This window comes from Rhinopithecus roxellana, chromosome 8, assembly GCF_007565055.1.
Source record: "Rhinopithecus roxellana isolate Shanxi Qingling chromosome 8, ASM756505v1, whole genome shotgun sequence".
Classification (NCBI taxonomy): domain Eukaryota; kingdom Metazoa; phylum Chordata; class Mammalia; order Primates; family Cercopithecidae; genus Rhinopithecus; species Rhinopithecus roxellana.
Window position 1 is genome coordinate 133,976,509 of NC_044556.1, and position 24,936 is coordinate 134,001,444.

The 24,936-nt window shown below is 44.6% G+C and overlaps 2 protein-coding genes across 3 annotated transcripts in view; one reads left to right on the forward strand and one right to left on the reverse strand.

Moving 5' to 3' along the window:
- The window catches only part of RGL1 (ral guanine nucleotide dissociation stimulator like 1), a 126,340-nt gene extending 113,973 nt beyond the window's left edge, over positions 1 to 12,367 (forward strand). For both annotated transcript variants that reach the window (XM_010368949.2, XM_030935218.1), the window contains 3 exons: positions 113 to 367; positions 6,216 to 6,330; positions 9,926 to 12,367. In XM_010368949.2, the coding sequence (XP_010367251.1) occupies positions 113 to 367; positions 6,216 to 6,330; positions 9,926 to 10,113 (558 nt within the window). In that variant the 3' untranslated portion in view covers positions 10,114 to 12,367. The remainder of the gene's footprint in view (positions 1 to 112; positions 368 to 6,215; positions 6,331 to 9,925) is intronic.
- A 10,073-nt stretch (positions 12,368 to 22,440) lies between these two features.
- The window catches only part of COLGALT2 (collagen beta(1-O)galactosyltransferase 2), a 103,841-nt gene continuing 101,345 nt past the window's right edge, over positions 22,441 to 24,936 (reverse strand). Inside the window, exons 11-12 of the mRNA XM_010368950.2 lie at positions 24,327 to 24,533; positions 22,441 to 22,794 (exon numbers count right to left, since the gene is read on the reverse strand). Of these exons, the coding sequence (XP_010367252.2) occupies positions 22,518 to 22,794; positions 24,327 to 24,533 (484 nt within the window). The 3' untranslated portion in view covers positions 22,441 to 22,517. The remainder of the gene's footprint in view (positions 22,795 to 24,326; positions 24,534 to 24,936) is intronic.

Consider the following 24,936-nt stretch of genomic DNA (forward strand, 5'->3'; position numbering starts at 1 on the left):
GAGGAAATAACTGCAGTCTATCAGTTTTAATATCTCCCTCTGCTTTGAAAATTGCAAAGCTGTTGACTAGCATTCTAATCTGTTTTCTTCTGGGGTGTGTTTACTCTTCCAGCTCTCTGAGTCCTCCTCATCCTGTTCTTCTATCCATTCCATGGACACAAATTCCTCAGGGATGTCTTCCTTAATGAACCCCCTCTCCTCCCCTCCGTCCTGCAACAACAACCCCAAAATCCACAAGCGCTCTGTCTCGGTGACATCCATTACCTCGACTGTGCTGCCTCCTGTTTACAACCAACAGAACGAAGACACCTGCATCATCCGCATCAGTGTGGAAGACAACAATGGCAACATGTACAAGAGCATCATGGTGAGGAGCAAGCCCTGACCCAGGAGCAGGCTTCCATTTAGATTGTGTGTCTGTGTCTATCAGCCGCTCAGACTAACCGCCCTAAATATGTACATGCAATATTAGCATATACATATATGCATTCACACAGAAGGGATGTGTGTCAGTTCCAGGTCTTCCTGGGCATAGGTGCTGAATGATGTATGTATATAATATATATATATACATATATGTGTACACACACAGTGTATATAGGATATAATTTCCACATCTTAAAGAAATGCTGGCCAGGCGCGGTGGCTCAAGCCTGTAACCCCAGCACTTTGGGAGGCCGAGACGGGCGGATCACGAGGTCAGGAGATCGAGACCATCCTGGCTAACACAGTGAAACCCCGTCTCTACTAAACAATACAAAAAACTAGCCGGGCGAGGTGGTGGGTGCCTGTAGTCCCAGCTACTCTGGAGGCTGAGGCAGGAGAATGGCGTGAACCCGGGAGGCGGAGCTTGCAGTGAGCTGAGATCCGGCCACTGCACTCCAGCCCAGGCGACAGAGCAAGACTCTGTCTTAAAAAAAAAAAAAAAGAAATGCTAAAACATATTTGTTTAGGTCAGTATTAGCCTTTTGAAAATTCTCAATTTGGGTGACTGTGTCAGTGTGCTCCAGGGAGGATGCCACTGCTTCACACGTTTTTGGAAGCCTTCCTATGGAATTGTATGTCTGGTTTTATCATTGAATTTCCACACATTCTTAGCAGTGTACTCCCCTGATGGCAAATTTTTGTCATTTAGTCATTTGGATCAAACCTAGTTAGTCAAGTGGATGATCAAGCTAGAAATACAGTTTGGATTAATGAGCAATGATGCTTATAAAATGAGACTGGCCTTTTGAGCTTCTTGTAAAATCTGTTTGTTTCTGAGGACAATTACAAAGATGTTTTTAATAATGGCCGTCTTTTGGGAATACACACAGAGCCTCTCATGGCGATAACCTCGGTATGTGAGGTCTGGTGTGTTTATCACAAGAATATAAACTCTTTAGTTTATGGGGATAATCGTGTGTTAGAAATCACATTATCCTTTGTAGCAAAATCCCACAGCTAATTCCACGTCTCTCCTCATCTTTATGACTCGCCTCTTTGAAGGCACACTGAGTGCTTACAAGCTCAGGTCTGAATGTGGCATAAGCGGTATGGAGGCTCCACATAAAAGCTTTGCTAAAGCATTTATTGAATCAACAAAATATCAAACATTGTTTACTAGTCATTAGACCAGGCTTGGGGGATAGGGAGATGAGTGAGACATTTCTGCCTTTGAGGATGTTTTAATCAGAAAGGGAGCTCACAAAGCATTATTCCCAATGTACGAAATAACAGCCAAGATCAGGTTGTAAAGAGCCTTATGGCGCCACACAGAGGAGTGTGTTAATCCCGCAGGCAATAGGGTCTTGTTGCAGGTTTTTAAGTAGTGATGGGATTTGCTCATTAAGAAAGTCATGGCATTGTGTTTGCTGGAGTGTGGGGGTAGATTGGAGGTGGGGAAGCAAGTTAGGAAGCTGGTATCATGTTCCATGTAGGAGAGGATAAGGGCTTGAATGACGGTCATGTGGCTGGAGATGGTGAGGATTTTTGAAAGCTTTTGATGAGGTAGAATTGTAGAATCCGTTCATTTAGTTACCAACTTTTTGGTTACTGTTGTGGAGGACTAGAGGCTGTCTGGGCAGTTGGTGGGTCTGTGAGATATGAACTACCAGAGCAGGATATTTCAGGGACATTTAAATCAGAGGTACCAGTATGACGTCAGATGGCATTGTCTGATAGATGGTCAGAAACATGGGAGCAAAGCTGGTGCTGAGATCAAAATTGGGAGTTGTCAAGCCCCACAGGGGGGATGCGGTCTTGCGAGAGTGAGTGTAGGATGAGGCAGAATGCAAGTGGTAACACGGGAGTGGCTAATGAAGGAGCGCCAGAGAGGTAGAGGAAGCACAGGGAAGCCAAGGTCCTCCATGTGGTTACTGTCTTCTCAGCATGGTCTGTTCACCTGGCACCTCTTACCTGTGCCAACCAGAGAGAACTTCCACTGTATAACTCTACAGTGTCTCTGAATTGTAGCATGGATTTGTACACCAGACAGTTATGTTTTGGGACTTGCCTGGTCAACGTGCACTCTGCTTAGTCTGGGGAGAACTGTGAGTGGTTGAACTGCACAAACGCCTACTGCCCAGGAGGAGTCATAAGTTGTGCATGCTGTCTGAGTGTTGCGAGGGTAGTGAGCAGAAGATCCCCTGCCCCCTGCCCCGAGATTCCTCCTTCCCCAGCAAATGGGCTGCCTCTGTGAGAATCACCTCTCCTGCCAACCCCTTCCTGTGGCCCTTCATATTTCACCAGGTGGTGCCACTCACCTTTCATGAAAATGCTGCGTGTGTCACAGGCTTGTTCTGGAGAGACGGCACACTGCTCTCGTGCTCTCATTTTCATCGTGAGGCCTCTCAGGAGAAACTTGGCTCCACAGGAAGTCCCTTTGTGAAATGTATTATGCTGTGTGCTGTTGACCAGAGGATGGAAATAAATCAGTCCAGGTTCAGGGGAGACTAGCAGTTCTCAAACTTTTTGTTTTCAGGACCCCTTTATACTCCGAAACAGCATTGAATATTTCAAAGAGCTTCAGACTCTGTGGGTTGTATCTGTTGATATTTACCACATTAGATATTTAAACTGAGAAACTTTCAAAATGTTGATTAATTCATTTAAAATAACAATAATGAACACATTGCATGTTAATGTAAATTTTATTTTTGAATGAAAAATATCTATTTTTATCCAAAAATTATTGAGTGAGAAGAGTGGCATTGTTTTCCATTTCTGTTAGCCTGTTAAAATGTGAGTGAGACCGGCTTTGTTTTGTTTTGTTTTGTTTTTACTGTGAGTGCAGTGTACTGAAGAATACAGTGACAGCTAGTAGACTTGTAGTTAGGAACCACTGTACCAATTTGTGCTACGGTGCCAGCACTTCCATCCACTATAGCTTCTGCAATACATGCAAATGTCAACACAAAGAAAAGATAAACAACATCTTAGTACTGTCATGAAAATAATTTTGATCTCATGGATCCCCTCACGGATTTCAGGGTCCCATGGGCCATAGATTGCACACTGAGAACGGTGGCCTAGAGGACTTGCTTTGCAAGAGCAACTCATGTCCCTGGAATCCAAGGCCCTTCCATAGAAAGTAGAAGAGACAGCAGTTAGCCCTTGTAAAATTACCTCCTCAGTGACCATGGAAAAATGTCTTCTACCACTGAGCCCATCACTCTTTCGAAATGATCTTTCTCTCCATTATGTCAATCACAGAGTCAGTCTCCCAAAATCCCTTACAGAGGGAATGCAGTATTTCTGTCACAGGAAAGTCAACAAAGGCAACACCAAAGTGTCGTTCAGTACCGTGCATTCAGTACAGCAGTCACTGGCCCTGGATGGCAATGGAGCATTTGAAATGGGAATACTCCAAATTGAGATGAGCCATGAGGGTAAACTCTATGCCGGATTTTGAACACTTAGTACAAAAAAGTAAAATACCGCGTTAACAATTTTTGTACTAATTAGATATGCTGATGTAATATTTGAGGTGTTCAAGTTAAATATCACTTTTTAAAAACCTTTTTTTTTTTTTTTTTGAGACGGAGTCTCGCAGTGTGGCCCAGGCTGGAGTGCAGTGGTGCGATCTTGGCTCACTGCAACCTCCGCCTCCCGGGTTCACGCCATTCTCCTGCCTCAGCCTCCCAAGTAGCTGGGATTACAGGCACCCACCACCACGCCTGGCTAACTTTTTTGTATTTTTAGTAGAGAAAGGGTTTCACCATATTGGCCAGGATGATCTCAAGCTCCTGACCTCGTGATCCACCCGCCTCGGCCTCTAAGAGTGCTAGGATTACAGGCGTGAGCCACCACACCCATCCTAAAAGCTTTTTAATTGTGGCTGCTAGAAACTTAAAATGAAATATGTGGCTCACATTCGATACCTATCAGTGCTAGTTCCGTCTGTCCGCATAAGGATGCCCGCTTGAGCTGGGAATCCTCATTGTAATCATTAGTTCCATTCAGCATGGCTTTGATGGTACAAAGTAATAAACACCCAAGGGAAAGCCCTTGGTCATCTTGTCCTCATTTGGACATACCTGGGGAAGTTTAAGGTAAGCAGAATGAAGGAAGCCTGGCCGGGTCATATAACTTACCCACCTTAGCCTGACATACATCCCCTGAGAGGAGATCTTCTCCTTTAGCCTCCTGCTACTAGTTCAGTGTGACCCAGCTTAGGTAGCATTTTCTTCATACTATCAAAAAGCATATTTTCCTCATTTAGAATTTTGTGTGCACCTACTTTTCCCTTGTAAATGAATATGCCAGATGTTTTGGTAACAGACACATGAACAGGATCTTTGCTGCTTACAAGGACCCCTTTGTAATGCACATTGTTTATTGAATCACAAACACCAGCTGCTGCCCCAGATCAGAGCCAGGCATCTCGGCACTGCCATCCTCAGGCACACAATGGCAGTTTCTTAGGAAATGAGACTTCTGTATGTGTCGAGGATGGTCATGGGGGGCTTTTTTTCTATAGTTCTCTTGACCCCTGGTGAGAACAGCTTTTTATTTTTTAAGTAAGAATAATCTGAGTTTTCATTCACTTCTTTCAAATAGAAATAAATCACCCAAGATATGGTACATAAGTCCGCTTTCTTTTCATGTTGCTCTGCACACCCTGCAAATAGTTGGGTGGCAGGCAGAGAGGTGAAGGGGAGAACTTCAGAATTGGGAATGAGGGAAACCTTTAACTTTTGCTTTTAAAACACTTAGAAGTTCATGTTTATTGAAGCATAATTTGCATGTGTTTACATATGCAGATCTTAAATGTTTGATTCTTTGAGTTTTAGTAACTATATATATCTATGAAACTACTACTCCAGATCTTGATAAAGAACATTTCCATCTCGCCTGCCAGATTCCCTGTGCCCTTTCCAATCAATCCCCTCTTAACCTAGAGGTTTGTTTTCTAATGCCACAGATTCGTTTTTCCTTTTTTTGAAAGAATAGACGCCACTGGTGTGTAATCTTTTGTGTCTGCCTTCTTTTGCCCAAGAAGATGTTTGTGAGATTCGTCTGCATTGTTGCATGTGCCAGTTCTTAGTTCCTTTCAGTTGCTCAGTAGGAGTCTGTTATGAATGTACTACGATTTATTCTCTTTTCCTGTTGATGGAGATTCAGATTGATTCAGTTTTTAGCTGTTGTGAATAAATCTGCTATGAATGTTTGTGCACAAGTCCTTTTGTGGACGTATGTTTTTATTCTGCTTGGTAAATGCCTGGGAGTGGGACTGCTGAATCACAGGTTCACCTGTACTTTTTGAAATGGTCAATGGGCAGAACTGTGACCGTTTTTATCCAATGGGCAGAACTGTGACCGTTTTTATCCTATGGCACTAACAACCAGTGCCATAGAAGCAGTTCAACATGGGAGGATAATTTTGGGCCAGGATTAATAATGCTTTACATTTTTCACAATTCCCTCATATATATTCTTTCATGGGAACTTCAACCACTGTGGAGGAGATTGGCAAGGCAAGTGTTCTCTCCATTTTAATAGCGGATGATGCTGTGACTCAGAGATTAGGTGACTCGCCCATCATCTGTGGCTACTAAGGGTAGAACCAGGACTAGAAACCAGGGATCCTGGCTCTTGGTCCAGTTCCAATTCCACGAGTCCATTCTTTCTGGAAAGGCATCACAACACAAGATGGCAAGAATGAGAGGGTCAGGAGAAGTCCCTCAGGAAATGTGAAGCTAAGTACTTTACAAACCTGTTCATTGTCTTTGCAGTTGACGAGCCAGGATAAAACCCCTGCAGTGATCCAGAGAGCCATGCTGAAGCACAATCTGGACTCAGACCCCGCCGAGGAGTACGAGCTGGTGCAGGTCATCTCGGAGGACAAAGGTGGGCATCCTTCCGAGACAGGCGTGTTCCTTCCCAGGGCAGGTGGCTAGCACATGTCCACAGCACCCCACACTTAGAAGGCAGAAAATGGATACGTACTGTTTTATTGGGACCTTGTGGTGGTTTTTGATAGTGCAAGGGTGAACAACCATGCCATCACCTCACTTGTAGAATTAAGTATCTCAAAGCCCTCCCTGATTCCCCAGCTCTTGTTTTTCCTGCAATTTTGACTAGTATTTCTTCTGCCCAGTCTTTCTGAGCTCTTCAAACACTTTTCTAGGAAGAAGTGTCTCCCTGCGCCAGGAGGCAGAGGGTAGGGGAGTCTGTTGGGCATCGCAGGTGGCCGCACACCTCCTTTACCCAAGAATGTGTTTCTAAGTTGTGTGTGAATCTGAAATTTAGCAGTTCCTATAATAATTTCTCATCATTCCAATTAATCATGTATGAGAGTTATTTTCTTTATTCATGATCAATTTAAAAATAACACAAACCTCTAACTTGAAGGTTATTTAACTCACATTTATTGAGGCAAAGAACTGGTGATCTATGAAAGGCTTCAATATGCCTGGGAATATGTTATTTAAAGAAATATCTTTTATGAAAGACTTTTTGGACAAATAATCACCTTTGCATGTATCTGTCTGTTAATATGAATTTGGGGATTGCATTTGCTGAGAGAAGAAAACAGGCTGGTAGATAACTCCTCTGCACTTGGTCGCTTCACAGACAGTGGCTGTCAGGATAGGTCTCTTCTCCAAGTGCAGAAGGAGCAGCAAATATTGTTGACCAAAGCCAACCAGACCCCAAACTGTCCATTGCAGCCACCTTAAGTAGTCCTCTGCTCACCAACAAGCAGTGTCCCCTATAAGTGAGAAGCATTCCACAAGCTAGGCTGTGGGATCAGCATGTCACCCCGGGCTCTATCGCTGGTGTAGAGGAGAGTGGCTGAAATTAGAACACTACCTTCTCCTAAAGATTAAAAGCTACAGCCTCTGGGAAAATTCTTTTTCAGTTTTCTCTTGGAAGTTTTCTCATTCATTCAGCTGAGGCTTAGGCTGTGGGGCAACACTTTCTCAGTTATAACCTTTTAATGTAGTTACAGTTATAATTCTAAGCCTAAAAGATGGTCTCAAGTTGTACCATTTTGCTTACAACACAGCACTAAGGTGAGGTTGGTGGGTCTAAAGGTCCGGGAGTCTCGAGTGGTAGCCAGGACCCAGTGTTGCCCCTCAACTGTGTGATCCTGAATGCAAGCTGCTGGACCCCCTGGGCCTTGGTCCTTAATTAGAGACAGTACCCTGCTGGTTCTTCATATGTCACAAGGCGATTCTGAAGATAACAAGAAATCATGTACCTGAACATGGGGAGATGCTAAATGATATATAACTGTGAGGACTGTTATTACTGACACACGAGTATGTGGGCAGCAGCATGGGACACTCTGAGGGGGTTGTTCTCCACTGAGCCTTTGTGCACAGAATGTACAAGAGTCACTTGGAACCTGCTCATATCAGTCTTGCTGGTGGATCTCAGTGTTTGAAGTTGAATTAAGACTCACTTTGTCCCGTTTTACAACCATATGCCTCTGTGATTGCCTCCCCCAACCCACTACCACAGAGCTAGACTTGCACATTTTACTTTTTAAATTCCATTTTTTTTTCCAAATGCTCATTACACTTGAGTGCTGAATACTGTATACTTTCTTGTGGCGATTCCTCAAGGATCTAGAACCAGAAATGCCATTTGACCCAGCAGTCCCACTACTGGGTATATACCCAAAGGATTATAAATCATTCTACTATAAAGGCACATGCACATGTATGTTTATTTCAGCACTATTCACAATAGCAAAACCTGGAACCAACCCAAATGCCCATCAATGATAGACTGGATAAAGAAAATGTGGCACATACACACCATGGAATACTATGCAGCCATAAAAAAGGATGAGTTCATGTCCTTTGCAGGGACATGGATGAAGCTGGAAACCATCATTCTCAGCAAACTAACACAGGAACAGAAAACCAAACACCGCATGTTCTCACTCATAAGTGGGAGTTGAACAATGAGAACACATGGACACAGGGAGGGGAACATCACATGCTGGGGCCTGTTGCGGGGTGGAGGACTAGAGTAGGGATAGCATTAGGAGAAATAACTAATGTAGATGATGGGTTGATGGGTGCAGCAAACCACCATGGCACGTGTATACCTATGTAACAAACTTGCACGTTCTGTACGTGTACCCCAGACCTTAAAGTATAGTAAAAATAAAATATAAAAATAAAAGTGAGGCCGGGCACGGTGGCTCACACCTGTATCACAAAGTAATCCCAGCACTTTGAGAGACCAAGGCAGGTAGATGACGTGAGGTCAGGAGTTCGAGACCAGCCTGGCCAACATGGTGAAACTCGTCTCTACTAAAAATACAATAAAAATACAAAGAAAAAAAAAAAGTAGCTAGGCATGGTTGTGGGCGCCTGTAATCCCAGCTACTCAGCAGGCTGAGACAGGAGAATTGCTTGAACCCGGGAGGCAGAGGTTGCAGTGAGCTGACATTGTGCCACTGCACTGCAGCCTGGGCAGCAAGAGCGAAACTCCATCTCAAAAAATAAAATAATGATAATAATAAATAACTTAAATAAACAAATGAAATAAAATAACATAAAACTAAGTCAAAATAACTTTGCTTTGATGATTTCATATTACACTTGGAACAATCCTTGTTCGAAAATTACAGATGTCTACTTGGGAATCATTGAAGTTGAAAATAGTTTAAATATTAAAAGATAGGAAGGGGAACATCACACACTGGGGCCTGTCAAGGGGTTGGGGAAAAGGGGAGGGAGAGCGTTAGGACAAATACCTAATGCATGCAGGGCTTAAAACCTAAATGACAGGTTGATAGGTGCAGCACATGTATACCTATGTAACAAACCTGCACGTTCTGCACATGTATCCCAGAACTTAAAGTAAAATACAGTAAAATAAAGATATGCATGTTCAGCACATGTATCCCGAAACTTAAAGTAAAATTAAAAAAAAAAAAAGATACACACTTTCCTACATGGGGAATGAAATACTCGTTTGAAGGGATTACTTCAAAAAAATTTTAATATTTCAAGTAGAATTCTGGAGTGCTGTAGATTTTCTGTTTTTTCCATGTCATTGGATTCTTTTAGTCTTTGAGAAAATCTGCATACTGGGGTGGAAAATGGACTGCAGGAGAAAGGAAACCTGAGTTCAAATCCCGGTTCTGCCATTCACTCGCTGCCATTTTGGGAATTTTCTTTAACTTTTCTTGGCCTCTGTTTCCTACTGTACTTTTTTTCTGGCTTTAACATTTTCTATTGAAACCTTTAGTTCATGGAGTGAATTTCTAAAATCTCATTTGTACTAATTTTTAAAATTGGGATTGAGAAGCTGGGGTCCATTTTCAGGGCAGTGGTGGTGGTCACTATCTGGTTCAGGTCACATTCCAGACATGAAGGGCCATAGTCCCATTCTTGTGTCTGGGCAAGGTTTACAGCTGCCACTGTCAGTGCTGAGCGGAGCTCCACAAGCTGACCACCTTACCTTTCCTTATCTTTTTCAGAACTTGTGATTCCAGACTCAGCCAACGTCTTTTATGCCATGAACAGCCAAGTGAACTTTGACTTCATTTTGCGCAAAAAGAACTGCATGGAAGAGCAAGTGAAACTGCGTAGCCGGACCAGCTTGACATTGCCCAGGACAGCTAAACGGGGCTGCTGGAGTAACAGACACAGCAAAATCACCCTCTGAAGGGAGGGACCAATCGCCCCTTGTTTGCCAAAGGCAGACAGGCCGGGGCTGAGAACAGGCTGTGGTGATTGCAATTACCATCCAGTGTTCCAGGATCATTGGTAAAGTCAGCAGATATTTATTGAGTTCCTGTGGTGTGCAGAGCACTATGATAGGCATTGTGGGGAAATTGGAAGTGAATTTGACATGAAAAGGATGAATGATTCACTGATTCTCTTTGACTTATTTGAGACTAAAATGCAGAATTACCCACATTTAAAAAATATATATATGCACACATATTTGGTATGCATGTGTATATATATGAAAATATATAAGAGGGACTTTAGGGGATAGTATGGACTATGGAAAAACAAATTTGCACAATGGCCTGGGAAGCTGAGGTCACTTTTTACAGGGAAATAGAAGAAACTGAGAACCTAGTCTCGTATCTTCCGAGTAAATGGAATCAGTCCTGGGAATAGAGAGTGTCCTTTGTGCCAGTATTACAAGAAACCCAAACTTTATTTTTATAAAGGGAGAGGATGACTTTCTCAATCAAGTGCCATCAGATAAAAACAATTGCAGAGGCTGGAACTGCCACAGGCTGCATGAAAGGCCACTTTGAAAAGGGTTTGGATGAGCTGGTGGCCTTCAACCTCTGCCTGCATCTGCCGCTTTCTGCTACCCCAGGGAGGCCAGGAGGAGCTTCGGAGGACCATTGCCCCACTGGTCTAGCCATCACAACACCTCTGGAGGTGTCAAGCTCCTGAAACAAGCTCATTTCAGTTTCTGGCAACCCCATGTATTTCTGTTTTCCCCTAAAGAACATATCATAATCATTGCACAAATAACCATGTTCTTTGGTAGTGAAGCCAGAAGAGAAAGCGCGAAAGAATGGTGACTCATTTGGACTCTTACCTGTCTTGGAATGTCACTATTTCATTGCCTTCTCTGATTGCCTTTTGCATGTAAAACTATGTGTCTGGAGTCTTTTGCCATCTGGATCCTAGTACCTCTTTATTATGTGCAATTTGTTCCTCAGGTGTGGAAATTTCTACTGCAATTGACTACATTTGGTTAGTTTGAGCTTGTGAAAGATTTCTGAGCAGTGATTGCCCTGTTAGTAGCCCCGCAGAAGATGTTCCCTGCTGATAGCAGCATCCTATTTTACTTACTAACTTTTATAGCATTACTGTGCCTAGTCATGGGGAAAGAGATGGGGCTGCATTGATTATCTGACTCATTTGTCTAAGAGGTACATTCTTCCAGATGGAATCAATAACTTTGGTTTTCAGGTTCCCATGCTTGCTATCACAGTATCACTGGTAAGTGACATTTTTTGTCTCTCATAACACCATCACACTCTTCCTTCCAAGTCTGAGCTGTGCTGGGGTTTGAACTAAAAGCCATATGTGGAATATTGACATGTGTAAGAAGCACTTTCAGAATGTTGTCCTTTTTAAGAAATGATTCCCAAAATACCAGTTTTTATTCCAAAAATAAAGAGAACAAACCCAGAATATGAAGTGCAGATTGTAACATGGAGCTATTTTTTTCCTAATCCCGTAATACAGCTCCTAACAGTTGTGCGGGATTTGTGTTACGTAAATAGCCATGTGAATTCTGCAAGAAACACCAGGGGAAGTTTAGAGATCTGTGGCAATGGACCGAAGAACAGGCCAGGAAGTCCCCCGATTTCCTTTGGTCTTTCCAGGAGATTGGACTACACATTGTAAAGACTGGATTTCAGCTAGTCAAAAAGCACTTTCTTCTGTTTTCAATGCCTGATCAGTTTGTGCTTCTGTGCTTGTCGGCGAGATGGCCAGGGTGGCAGCCCTCATGCAGGTTGAAGTACATGTAACCCCAGCCTGATATTCTTGGTGTGAAGGTCGAAAAGAAAATAGAAAACCATTGGCCTGAGGGAGGGTGTGGCCACCAAGACATAAGTGTTGTGCCCCTGTGCTCACCTTGTGTATTTATACTGTATATGTAGAGTCTAGATTTATATACTGCAATGTAAAATATATATATATATATATATATATATTTACCTTTTTTAAAGACAATGGAAATCCCAAGTAGCTAAAACTTAGCCTCATTTATTTAATGCCACTTTAAATTGTCTTAAATTTGTTTCCTGGTGGACAGCCGGGTAATGCTTTTAGCTGCTCGCATGCTTGTCTTTCTGCATCTCCATCATCTGTTTACCTTTTGGTTAAACTAATAAACTAGTTTGGGACTTGGCTGGCATGTGCTGCCAGACCCAAAGGAATTGTATCTGGATTATTAACCAGGTGGGTTTTGGGTTCCAGGTGTGTCAATAAGCTTTTGGGAAGCCCACTGGATCGGTTGGAGGAGCACAGGGAAAGCCAGTGGCGGAGTGAGGTGGGATCCTCCCCACTGGCAAGTGTCACGAGCCTTTGGGGAGAAGAATGACTTCCTTAGGAAACTGCAGTCAGAGATGATGCCTTTGCTGGATTGCTGTCGCCCAGGCTCTGTCGCCCAGGCTGCAGTGCAGTGGTGCGATCTCGGCTCACTGCAATCTCTGCTGCCCGAGTTCAAGCAATTCTCCTGCCTCAGTCTCCTGAGTAGCTGGTATTACAGGTGCACACCACCACACCCAGCTAATTTTTGTATTTTTAGTAGAGGTGGGGTTTCACCATGTTGGCCATGCTGGTCTTGAGCTCCTGACCTCAGATGATTCACCCATCTCGGCCTCCCCAAGTGCTAGGATTACACCACACCCAGCATGGGGACACTTAATAAAATCCAACTTAGAGTGAGGGTTCAAGTTAGCATTTTGTCGCTTTTCTGAGAGTCTTTCCCCGCTTTTTGTGATGGATACCACCTGCGTAGTTCTTGAAACCACCTATGGTGCCCTGGAACCCAGGGGGACCTCTATGGAGGGACGAAAGGCATTCCTAAAAGAATTACACTTGAAATCCTTTTAAATTGATCCATGCAGTTTCCCCACAGGTATTAGGTCTGAGGCCAGCTTCATTGCAGATGCACAGTATTGTCATTTATCATACTGTTAAAAAGTTCCCAGAATTATTTTCCAGTGGATTCCTAAATGGATCCAAATTATCAAATGTTCTGTGCCCTTGTGGAATTTTTAGAGGAAGCCAAGTAGATATTTTAATAATAGGAAATTGATAATATGGGGTGGGGCAGATAAAAGGGAAATTTGGTCTTTGGTCCTTGTTTTCTCAAGATCATTCTAAAAGCCTGTTTCTCTTGTTTTGCCTTTTTCTAGAAACTGGGCCTGGGTACATTTTGCCTGAAGGAATAATGTCTTAAACTTACCTTCTTTGGAGCATTTGTAAATTCTCCTTGCAGCACAGGATCATTCGGAGGCATACAATGTTGCTTTATGTGTCCTGATTTCAGTGGGACTAAGAGAAACCTCTTTTTCCGCAGATGCCTACATTTCTACTAGGAGAAGTTATTTCCATTGCATTTTGCATTGCTTTTCCCCCTAGACTCTCTCTTAAAATTAAATACCTTCAGAAGGGATGTGTTAGACTAGGCTAGGCTGGACTGAAGTACCAAACCAAGAAATCTCAACAGCTTAAGACCGAGGTTTATTTTTTCTTTCATGGGACAGTGTAAGGCAAGTCAGGAAATTCCTTAGTAGTTTTTCTCTAACGGCAGCTTACGGATCCAGGCAGCTTCCATCTTGCAACTTTGCCATCTCGGTGTTTCCCTTCCAGTCACAGTGATGATAAAGAGAGTAAAGAGAACTCACAACTGTTCCCAACTGCCTTAGACCAAAGCGACACCTGTCACTTCTGTTCACAGCCCATCGACCAGTCCCTGGCCCCGATGTGAATGCAGGGGAGGTGGGAAATGCAGGAGAAACCTGGAGGAGTTGATGCACACGACCGCCTCTGCCACAGAGGGGGTAATGCCTTCTTCCTAGGGTGCAGGGGTTTGTTCACCATTGGCAGTCATCAGAAAGTGTTTGGGAGAGATGGCAGTGAGGACTTGAGGCTGCACAGAAACGAGGAAGAGTTGAAGAAAGATGCTGAAAGGAGAAAATACTACAAGTAACAATTGAATTTTGTCTAGAATTAGCCTTGATCTTATTTTTTAATTTAATTTTAATTTTTGAGACAGGGTCTCACTCTTGCCCAGGCTGCAGTAGCGCAATCTCAGCTCACTGCAGCGTCTGCTTCCTGGGCTCAAACGATTCTCCAACCTCAGCCTCATGAGTAGCTGGGACTACAAACGCAAGCCACCAACGCCCTGCTTTTTTTTTTTTTTTTTTTTTGTATTTTTTGTAGAGGTAGAGTCTTGCCATGAAGCCCAGGCTGGTCTTGAACTCCTGAGCTCAAAGCGATCTGCTTGCCTTAGCCTCCCAAAGTGCTGGGATTACAGGCATGAGCCACTGCACCCAGCTGATCTAATTTATTTCTAATTTTTAACATACAGTCACTCACCAACAATTCATTTTCTTCTGATGTGGTTCCTACTTTGATGAAACTAGGAGCTACTTTACAGATGTAAGTCAGGTTAAAAAAAGAAACCTAGGAAATGTAAAGTAGTTTACGCAAAACCCAACAGATCAAATAGGAGCCAGGCAAATTTAATTATTTTAGACTCACAATTTGGCAACCATTATCAGGTGTGGTTTCTCAATATCTCTACCCAGAAACCTTTGTGGAAGCAATTTTCTTATTTAACATTTCAAGGAATCCAATGTAGGTAATGTTTTCTTAAGTTTGAAGGCACCTTACAAATCATGTAGTCAGTGGCCTCATATTACAGATACGGGACTGAGACACAGAATGGTTAAGTTGCCCAAGTTTTAGGGACAGAACTCTGGATCATCAAACCCCACTCTGAGCATATAACACTGGGCCAGGCACTAAATGGAGGAGGCTCTCCTGACAGACACTTCCACAGCCTCACGGAGCTGGAGAGAATCCTTGGGATCTGTGGGCTCTATCCCCAGCCTTCCAGTCACGTGAATTCCCACAAACTGTCTCGGTCAGCTGGACACCTAGCTGGTTCTTTGAAGTGTCTGAGGAACATTGTGCTGAGGGTCAGAGCACTGCCACCTACTCTCCTGAGCATCACTTCCATCCTACTGATGAAGAAACAGCCATAAAGATTATTTTGAGTTAGCGCCCCAGATGGATTGAAATCCCTTTCTTATCTATAGACTCGGGTGTTACCAGGGGTGGCTGCAGCGGGAGAAACTCCTAGGAAAGGCACCAACTGACAGGAGCTAACAAAGGGGAGCAGATGGGACTGGGGCTTGAGCGGTGTTCAGGAGAGCCAGTTTTAAGACCTCCCAGATCACCGTCCCTGTAAGCCAGTTATCAGTATCCAAGTGCTTTAACACAGGCTTCTCAGAAGAAATCATTGTTATTCCTACCATTGTTTCATACCAAAGCATCATTATGTGCTACAGTTCCAATTTCTTACACAAGAATGAAAAGGGTTACCAGTACAGCAAGTTAAAAAAAAAAAAAAGGCCGAATGATTTAAGCTGTTTGAGTCGTTCCTGCCATAAGAAACAATCAAGGCACCAGTTTTGAAATGGGAGAAGCATTCTAAATGAAACTGTTAGCTTGCCCCCTGACATAAATTTCTTTTCTCGTTTATTCAGTATCTAACATCCAAGTCTCCAGCAATGCGTTATCTGAGAGTTTGCAGTATGACCAGCTGAATAATCAGTATATGAGGTTTCATAGGGGAGACAGACATGGGTTAGAGGTGCCAGCTTTATGTATCGGGCTGTGTGTGTGTGTGGTGAGAGAGAGAGAGAGAGTGCAAGAGTGAGAGATTAAAACGTTAAATGTTACTGAGAAAACAAGAAACGAGACAGATTATCCCCCAGCAGCTTGGAAGTGGGTGCAGTTTGGTGAGCTCTGACTGCCTCTGTCTGACTCCCAGGCCACTTACTACCTTAGGCGAGTTGCTTCCCTTAGCTCTTTGCCTTATCTGAAAGATAGGGATTAATGAATAGTTCCTATTTCTTGAGGTTCATGCTGTGTTAAACTACACAGCATACGTAGGGAAAGTGCGGTTCACTTTGGTGCATGATACGAGTTAGCTGCTGTTATTCCTGGGAAGCTTCTGGGCTAAGGGAAGTCATGTCTTCAAAGAAGCCCTCCAACCTCCTCCCCGGATGAGCCAAATGGTCCAGATGTGAAACTTTTAGAGGTGGGGTTTCCATGTGTGGAACAGCACCCTGGGAAAAGTTAAGCTGCTGCTGCTCTGGGGAGGGACTGACTCATGGAGTTGGAGGGCGTCCAGGGCTCCTGCAGCTCGTTCCACGGCTGGGGTCCAAAAAGGTTCACAGAGACGGGAATGTGGGCCCAGCACAGCCTCCCTGGCCGGCCTACAAGCTTTGCAGCGTGCACTCACGCTGGACGGGCTGTGACAGGAGAGACTGGCTGATATCAAGCAGCCCTGGGCTGGAGTGTCCCTCTCGGGGCCTGAGAGATTGGCCACCACACAGAGCTGGCAGCAATTCCCATGAGTCCCACCTTCTTGGGTGGATTTCTCTCGCCAGAAGCTTTGCTCCCTGCTCTTGGGTACTCCCTCCTGTGTCTGTCCACGGTCCCTGTGTCTTTCCTGCAGGAAGTGGTTTTTGACTCTGGTTCCAGAGGTCCTGTCCAGGGACAATGGAGATGCTTGATTGTGAGTTATTGCTGTTCCGCAAGCATTGGGGGCACTGGTCACCTCACTTGTTCCTTTGCAAGCAATTCAACTCAACACCACCTCAGTCTCTCCCATAGTTGCAGACTTAAAAGGATAAAACTCTAACGACAAGGTTGTCACCACTTCCATTTGAAGCCTCCCTCCTACCACACTACTTTCCCCATTGGTTCCCTCTTCTCTTTCTTGGCCTGTGCACTGGCATCACTGTCACCAGCGATGGGCTTGCATTAGTCTCTTCTCCCTGCTCCTTACACTTCTCTCCCAGACTCTGCTCTGAGCAGCAGGACTTTGCTCCATGTGTGGTGCTCTGGAAGCTGCCTCTTTTCTCTCCCCTCAGATTCTCAACAGGCTTGCACCACTCTGTCCCTTGCACTCAGCTCTGCTCATGGTTTCCTCCCCTGGGCTAGGCCTGAGCAACAATATCATCCCCTTCAAGTCTTCGCAATTTATGCTAGCAATTTTAAAAAGCAGTTAAAGCCCTTCAGACCACACCATCAAAATGCCTGGACAACTCAACTCCTGTCTGAGGGTCTGTTCCAAACTTCTCATTTCCTTTTGGGAGAGGAAATTATCGCTGATGATTTTCTAAGCATCTAAGAACAGAGAGAGAGCTGCCCGCTCCACTCTGAAAATCAAATTCCCCCACTAGCAAGAGCCCAGACATCCACCCAGCCACCCTGGAATGGGAACCCCCAGCAAAGCCTTGCCAGGTCCATGGGGGCAAAGCTAGTGCTCTGTGGGTCCTAGGATTGCTCAGACATGGCAAGTTTATTAAAGCACCCGTTCCAGAAGAAGCCAGCCTGGAGAACTACAGGGAGGGGCATAAAAACAAACTCCATAAATTAAAAATAAAGAGAAGGCAATCCTCAGAGACGAGTCTTCATTCTTTCCACTCTTTTTGAGGGCAGACGGGAGGATGGATGGCTTTGGGTTGGAAGCAACATAGCTGGTGTCACAGAGGCTTCTGAACAAAGATCAGCTATGGGTGGAAGCAAAAAACTAGGGCATTTCAGTAATTCACAGAGCAGAAAGGAAGCCACACTTTTGCCCAACAACCAAGTTTAATGGAGCCATTCCACCACTTACCTTGGAACCCCATTCAGTGCCTGACAATTCCGTCAATGAATTCTTCCTGAAAGCTCACCTAAACTCCTCTTGCTCTGTCCCTGGGATAAGAGGGAGCACCGTTTTTCACGTAATCTTTTGTAGTAAAATGTACTAAAATCTACCATCATTACTTCTCTCTTCTCCAAGCAGGCACAAAAGGATATTGTCCAGACTTTGGTTCTTGTCTCAGCTGCCCTACACTGACTTAGGGCTGCGGGCTCACAGGGAAGCCCTCATATGCACCCCCCTCTCCTGCTGGCCCTCCTCCCTCAGCCACATTTAATTGAGGGACAGCAGGTTCCCCTAAAATAATAAACATCACCACAAAACATCATGTGGGTGTGACATTATTTCCAAAGCTGTCTGCTCTTAGTTTTCAGAACGTGTCACCCATTACATGCTATTTTCTTCTCATACAGCCAGCCTCATTTTAACTTTACTTTGTCATTATTTAACTCCTTAGCGAATTAACTTCTGTCAGGGAGATCACCTCTGGATCATTTCTGTCCTCTGTTTAGTTGGCGAGAACGTCTCAAAAGCACGTTATAGAAAGCCTCCTGGGAAGACACATCTTTATTTTATAGTTACTAGCGGCAGGGATTTGCTCCAATCATAAGGGAAAAACCGTAAGATTCCCAAATTTGTAGCTGAGTGGGAACATTTCTTGTTTTGGACATTGACATTTTACTGGAAGCCTCTGTATTATCTGTCAAGATGGTAACCAAACTTAGAATTCTCCCAGAAACGCTGGGCTCTGTACTTATGATGAGACAGCCCTGAGAAGGAGGCAGCCAACTTGCTTTGCCAGCGTGATCGTGTCTGTCTGGTTTGTTGTTATCAACCCCAACGCACGCCTAACTCTTCCGCCCTATCGAGTTCCCATGAATCCCACTGAGGCCCTTTCATAGTCCTGCCAGGCAATGCCTGGACAGCATCTCCACCCACTGTGCCCAACCCTCCTCCCTCTTCTGAACTCCAATTCATCCTCCAAAACCCAACCCAAATGTCACTTTCTCAGCAGAGTGGCTCTGATAGTCCTCCTAGGCCCATTTTGTTAATCTCAGAAATAAAGCCGTCCTGTTTGGCAGTCACCTGCTTTGTGTTGCTCCTCCATTGGATGTGGGCCCCACACAGCAGTAGGGACTTTACTTACTCCTCTGAGCGTCTCAGTGCCCAGCACAAAGTCTGCAGCAAGGCAGTGTTCACAGCCTAGTTTTTGAGATTGGGGGAAGCTTGATTTAAAAATTCAAGCAGTCACTGAGATCAACGAGGATTCTCTTTTTGTTGCTGCTGTTATTTTTCCCCAGGAAAAAGTTCTTTGGCCTCGGACCAGTATCACAGTATCTCAGTATCTTTTGATGAATGGATAGACTGACCTGTAGCACAAAATGCAAGATGGACATCTCCACTCCCTCCCACTGGGGACTCTCTTCCATCTTTCCGTACCCTGGAATCCTTTCAGCTAACATACCAATGCCCGTCAGTTTAAAACAACCCTCACTGCCCAGGAAGGACACAACCACCCTCCCCTCATTTGCCATGGGGATCACATAGCAGTTCTCCCTGACCCCGACATCCTTGGTCAAGGGCAGACCTGGGAATCTCTGCAGCGCTGGCCATTGAAGAGTGCCTGCGGAAGCAATGGACAATCATATCATTGAGCTAAGTTTTTTTTTTTAATTTTTCACAAAGAGCTCCAGAAGGCAAATAGTTTATCACTTCCCCGCCCTGAAACAGCATGCAAGACAGATGATGCAGTGTGCTGGCTGTCCGCTATTTCTTGTTCTCCAGAGCTCCTGCAGCGGGCCTGAGTGAACCGCAAGCGGGGCCCATGCAGTGTGTTCCCTGCAAAGTGCAGGTGTTCAGTCCACACACAGCAGCACCAGCACTGCTGACGTCACGGTTGTCTGTCCAGAAGATCCCACGTTAGATCCCAAGAGGAATCCAGACAGGCTTTAGCTTCCAGAGGCAGAGAGCGGTTGCCAGGGCCAGATGCAAAGGCCCTATACTGACGGCCTCACGTGACACTGCAAAGGTCAACTGTCTTGGTTTAGGACTATTAAGGGAGAGAGAGGACAAATAATGAGGTTGAGGAACCTCTGGATTGCTAAAGAGATGACTTTAAAAAAAAGTCACATCTTCAGCTCACAATGTTCACCAGAAAAGAATACTGCTTGGGATTCTAGACCTGAGCAGGGAGAAACAAACCAGGCTAAAGGAGCCAGAACTTCACAGTAGAACAGTCCTAGTCTAAAATGCTAGAATGTAAGTCCAATGTCTTTTAAGAATGAGAGTTCTTAAATCTGTCAGACCAGCTGACAGGGGAACAGGAAAAAAAAAAAAAACTTCTTTATTAAACAAACCACCACAAAAATCAACCCAAACTTCCTTCAACCCCAGCACCCCGGCCACCTCCCACCCCGTTAAAAAAATCATTAAAGTCATGCACACATGCACACACTCAAATATGAAAACAAAAACCAGATACCCAAGGAAATCTTAGGAATCATCTAAGGAATTTTCGCTCGCTCCCCAGATGCGCTTTCTGTTTTTCTGGGGGTGGGTGGGAAAGGAAGTCACACTGCTAAGTCTAAGCGGCACAGTTTAGAGCTGGGTGAGAACCCTTTCCTCAGCGGCCTGGCTTGCTGGTCAGCGTGGAACGGTACCCACAGTGAGTCGGGAACGAAGGCCGAGGCTGGCGTCTGGTGGAAGGCAAGCTGCCTATTGTCCTAAACTGGGGGCCCGCCCCTCGCCTGGGGAGGTGAGGCTCCCTGGCTGCCTTGACTACCTATTTGCTGATGGGACAGCTTGGTGATCACTTTCTCTAGACTCTGAGCCATGCTGTTCAACCTTAACGTGGGAATCAGTATCACATGGGCAGTGAACTGAAGAATTAGGTGTCTGGTTTAAAGTTTATCTTACACTCGTACACTAAGCTTGTGTATGTAACACCACCCGCCTGTGGGCTCTGCTCTGAAGGGCCTTCCCCATGAGTTTAAGTGTGAAGCTCAGGATTTGGGGTGTGCACGGCCACCCTATACGGCTGCATGGTGCATGGACACTGACGAGGAATGGTGTCTGTATGGGATGCCTGGGAGGATTTTTCTGGAGACAAAAATTTATAGATTGAGGGCGTGAGAACATAAACTTGAGGAAAACCACCAGGATCTATACTAGGATGAAAGATTGTGGAGTGGGAAGAAATCGTGTAGTCCAACTCTGCATTTTACAGAAAACCAATCTGTGAAGAAAGCAGAAAGGACTCTCAGGGGATATCTTTTGAGAAAGGGTGTCTGCCGGGATTCTGAGTCCAGGAGCTTCCCCAGTTGCCGGCCTAAATCAGTTGGCCAGCCCTTTGTTTGTGACCCGGTTTCTCACCTGAGATAGAGAATCATTTGTTTCCAAACAGTTCAAATCCCCCATCCACAGGCCTCCCTGAAGGAGCCTGGCTGGGAAATTCAGGAGAATCAGATTGCCGAACCAGTGTGTCCACACCCACTTCTCCCCTGGGTGCCGTGGAGTCTGCAACATCTGTTTCTCTGCCTTATCCTAAAGACAATGTCTTCGCCACATTTTGCAAAATAAATAATTCAAAATATAAAGAAAAACCCTGGCAAGGATAGTTGCTGGCCTGAAAATGTGCTGTCTCCTAGCAGTGACTCATAGAACTCACACCTGCGGTGGGTTCTCAGGCTAAGGGGTGGAGCGGAGAGCGTGAAGCTCTGTAGCAGCGCGCAAACCCGGGACAGGGCAGGATGCCCAGCCAGCCCTCACCCTTCATATATTACATTTATCTTTATAAATAGAGCATCCTGACCCAAGTGGCCATAATAAAAAAGTCCAATGTTGAGATTTTTCCCTCAAATACCCACACAAACTGTCAAATGTCTACGAAATTATATCCACATGGCAAACTGGTCACCTCTGTATGGGAGCTCCAGCTGCCATGATGGTCACAGGCCAAGTCTCAGCCAGACCCAAATACCCATCCCTATTGGATAACAAGGACTAAGTTTTTTTTTTTAAATTGACTTTTCAGTAAGGCTTGTGACAGAATCCTTTAAATAAAAAGCCACATAAATATGATTTTAAGTGATTGGTTCCTGTCCCGCAAACATTGCATACACAAGTGTTCAATGTCATATAAAACGGAGAAACTAGACCAATGAAGGTTGTCCAATTGGTTTGGCGTTTTCAAGGTCCCATCTGTCACATAAAATGGACCAGCTAGACCAATAAGTATGGTCTAGTTGGCCTGGCTGCCTTGACTACCTCTTTGCTGATGGGACAGCTTGTTGATCACTTTCTCTTAAACAAGACTCTGAGCCATGTTGTTCAACCTTAATGTGGGAATCAGTATGACATGGGTAGTGGACTGAAGAATTAGGTGTCTGGATTACAGTTTACCTTAACAGTTTCCAGCAAGCCTGTCTTTTAGCCATATTGGGAAATTTGTGTTGAATTTCCTTATTTCCCTCCACTGTCAAAAATATGTTAATTTCAATTTATCACATTAGATCACTTTGTTAGATGACTGTGACCACTAAAAACAAAACAGAAAACTGGAGCAAACAGGTGAATAGCCCTTTAGAAAAACCAAAGGATGTTGAACTGATGTGGGTCACACTCCCAGGGAGGCTTCATAGCTCATCCCTCGAAGGCACAGTGTCCAGGGAGGTTGGCGGTGGCAGGGCCTCTGTATTCTTGGCATTGCTGTAGATGCGACTTTGCTTCCGGGACTTCCAGGCATGTGTCCTATCCCAGTCAGTGGCTACTGTCTCATTGTCCCAGATGGTGGAGGTCTCGGTGTCACTCAGGTACCCCGGCTGGCCTGTGTAGTGCGTAGGGTAGATGAGCAAGGGTTCTGCAGAGAAGGCTTTCAGGTCCCTGGATTCATAATACTCCTTGTACTCAGCTCTGAAAACAAGAAGGTGGCCGGACACAGGAGGGGGTGGAAAGAAGACTTATGGAACAGTGACAAAGAGTGAAGGAGCCCTGCTGGTTACCTCTTAAATCATCATGAGTTCATCATTTAAATTGTGTCATTTGTGAAACACTTTAGCCTACAAACACAAAGATTTCTTTAAAAACTTTCCAAAGACAAGCTCTCAAACAAAAAGGTCAGGATATTTCTGATGTATTTGGATAGACTAGTTTAAAAGATGAATTTCAGGTCTGACTCCAAAAGTTAAAAAGCAAGCCCTGTTAGACCATAATGATAAATATTTATGATCACTTTACAAAAAGTGTCCTGCTCTTGGATTAATAAATGAGACACCCGAGATCTGGACAGCAGCGATGGGGCATGTGGCACATGGAGGCTTGGAGGCATGCAGGCTTGGCTTTGTGCGCTAGCTCCCTGCTCACCACTTGGGCTCCAGCAGGTGTAAAGGAGACAGATAACTTGGCCTCCCTTCCAGGGCTCCTGTGCAGAGTATATGAGATGACATCTGAATGTAGTAATTTCCCTTTTGTTTAGGGGATAATGGTTTGACCTCCAAGTTTCTGCCAGGACACAGAGATAAAGTCAGTCTCTGACATGTTATATACACGAAGGCAAACAGCTCCATTTTTACTGAGGACAAGAGACAAAATGAACTGGTGGCAGCATAGAAATCTCAACGCTAAAATGAAGGCCATCTAGTGAAGAGATCACCCAGCAACTGAGAGAAGGGACCAAGGTTAGAACCTATGCTGCTTCATTAATGAATTTAGGAATCATTCATTCATGATTTAGGAGCTGCTGTTATGTGTAGCATTTGGACTAGGCTCTAAGGACACAGAGGCATGAGACCGTTCCTGCCCCAAAGGGTTTAGAGTTTACTGGGGAGACTGACAGGTAAACCATTAATTGCCACACTTTTTGATAAGCGCTAGGTCAGGGTGAGCTCCTGGGCATCACACCGCCCTTCTTCCATGGACATCATGCTCAAGTATCAGGTCCACACTCCCTGAACCTCTTATACATCCCTGTGATTGCAGGAATCAAAATATATCATGATGATTTGTTCACGAGTCGGGGTTCCTGACCAAATTGTGACCTCTTCAAAAATGGGTATCTCTGCCTAGCCAAAAGTACACACAATGATCTGAACCAAAGGAACTGGAAATTTTGAGGTGCTTAGGAAAATGACCTTCACCTTGAGGTGTATGAGGTTATGGAAATAAGAAGAGTGAAGACAAGGAGGGGACCAAGCACATTACATTCAGTGCAACTACAAACTGGGTATTACAAGAATCCCTGGGCAGGACACTCACCATCTCTGCCTCACCTTCCCATCTATACAAAGGGATAATCATCTGGGTTAGGCTCTCTTAATCATAATTATGAAAAGATCATTTAGGAAAGCAGTACAACGTTAGAAAATATCAAGTACTGCCAGAAATGGAGAGCATAATTCATGAAGAGGCTGTACTCAAGGGAAGGCAGTCAGTTCAGGGAGACTCACACAGGATGCTTGTTGTACATGATTGGCAGAAACTCATCCACTGGCAGCATCTTCCCAAAAGGATTGGCTCCAACCAGCTTCTGTGCTCCTTCCAGAGAGATGACGTAGCCCAGGGTCCAGTAGGAATAGTCGGCTTCGACCAGGTTTGCCACATTGGGTACGGCTTTCTCTGGCTCCTTTACTTGCATCCTCTTCCTACCAATATAACTATAAGGAAATAGCAGAGGAGAAAAATTTCACCTTGACTATTATGCTATGATAAGGATGGAGAACAGTTTTGGTTTACATAGATACCTTTGAAATCCTGGACTGACTCTGTCTGTCATTAAATGATGTATCACATCCTAAAGTGGATCCAATCACCAGTCATGACTGCCATCTGCCATCACTGGGGCCATTTTGCTGGCTGCATTTATCAACACCCCCACTATCTCTGCCTAGTGGACTGTTTTCAAGCCAGAAAGTAAGATGTAGTAAGATTAAAAGATCTTTCAGATAATTTCTCAAAGATGGGATGGGGCTTCCAGCTGTGTTTACAGAGGTTGGAAAGGCACAAAAAAAGGCCAGATGGGAGAATCCTGAGGCTGCTGTCTTCAGGTCCCCAGGGTGT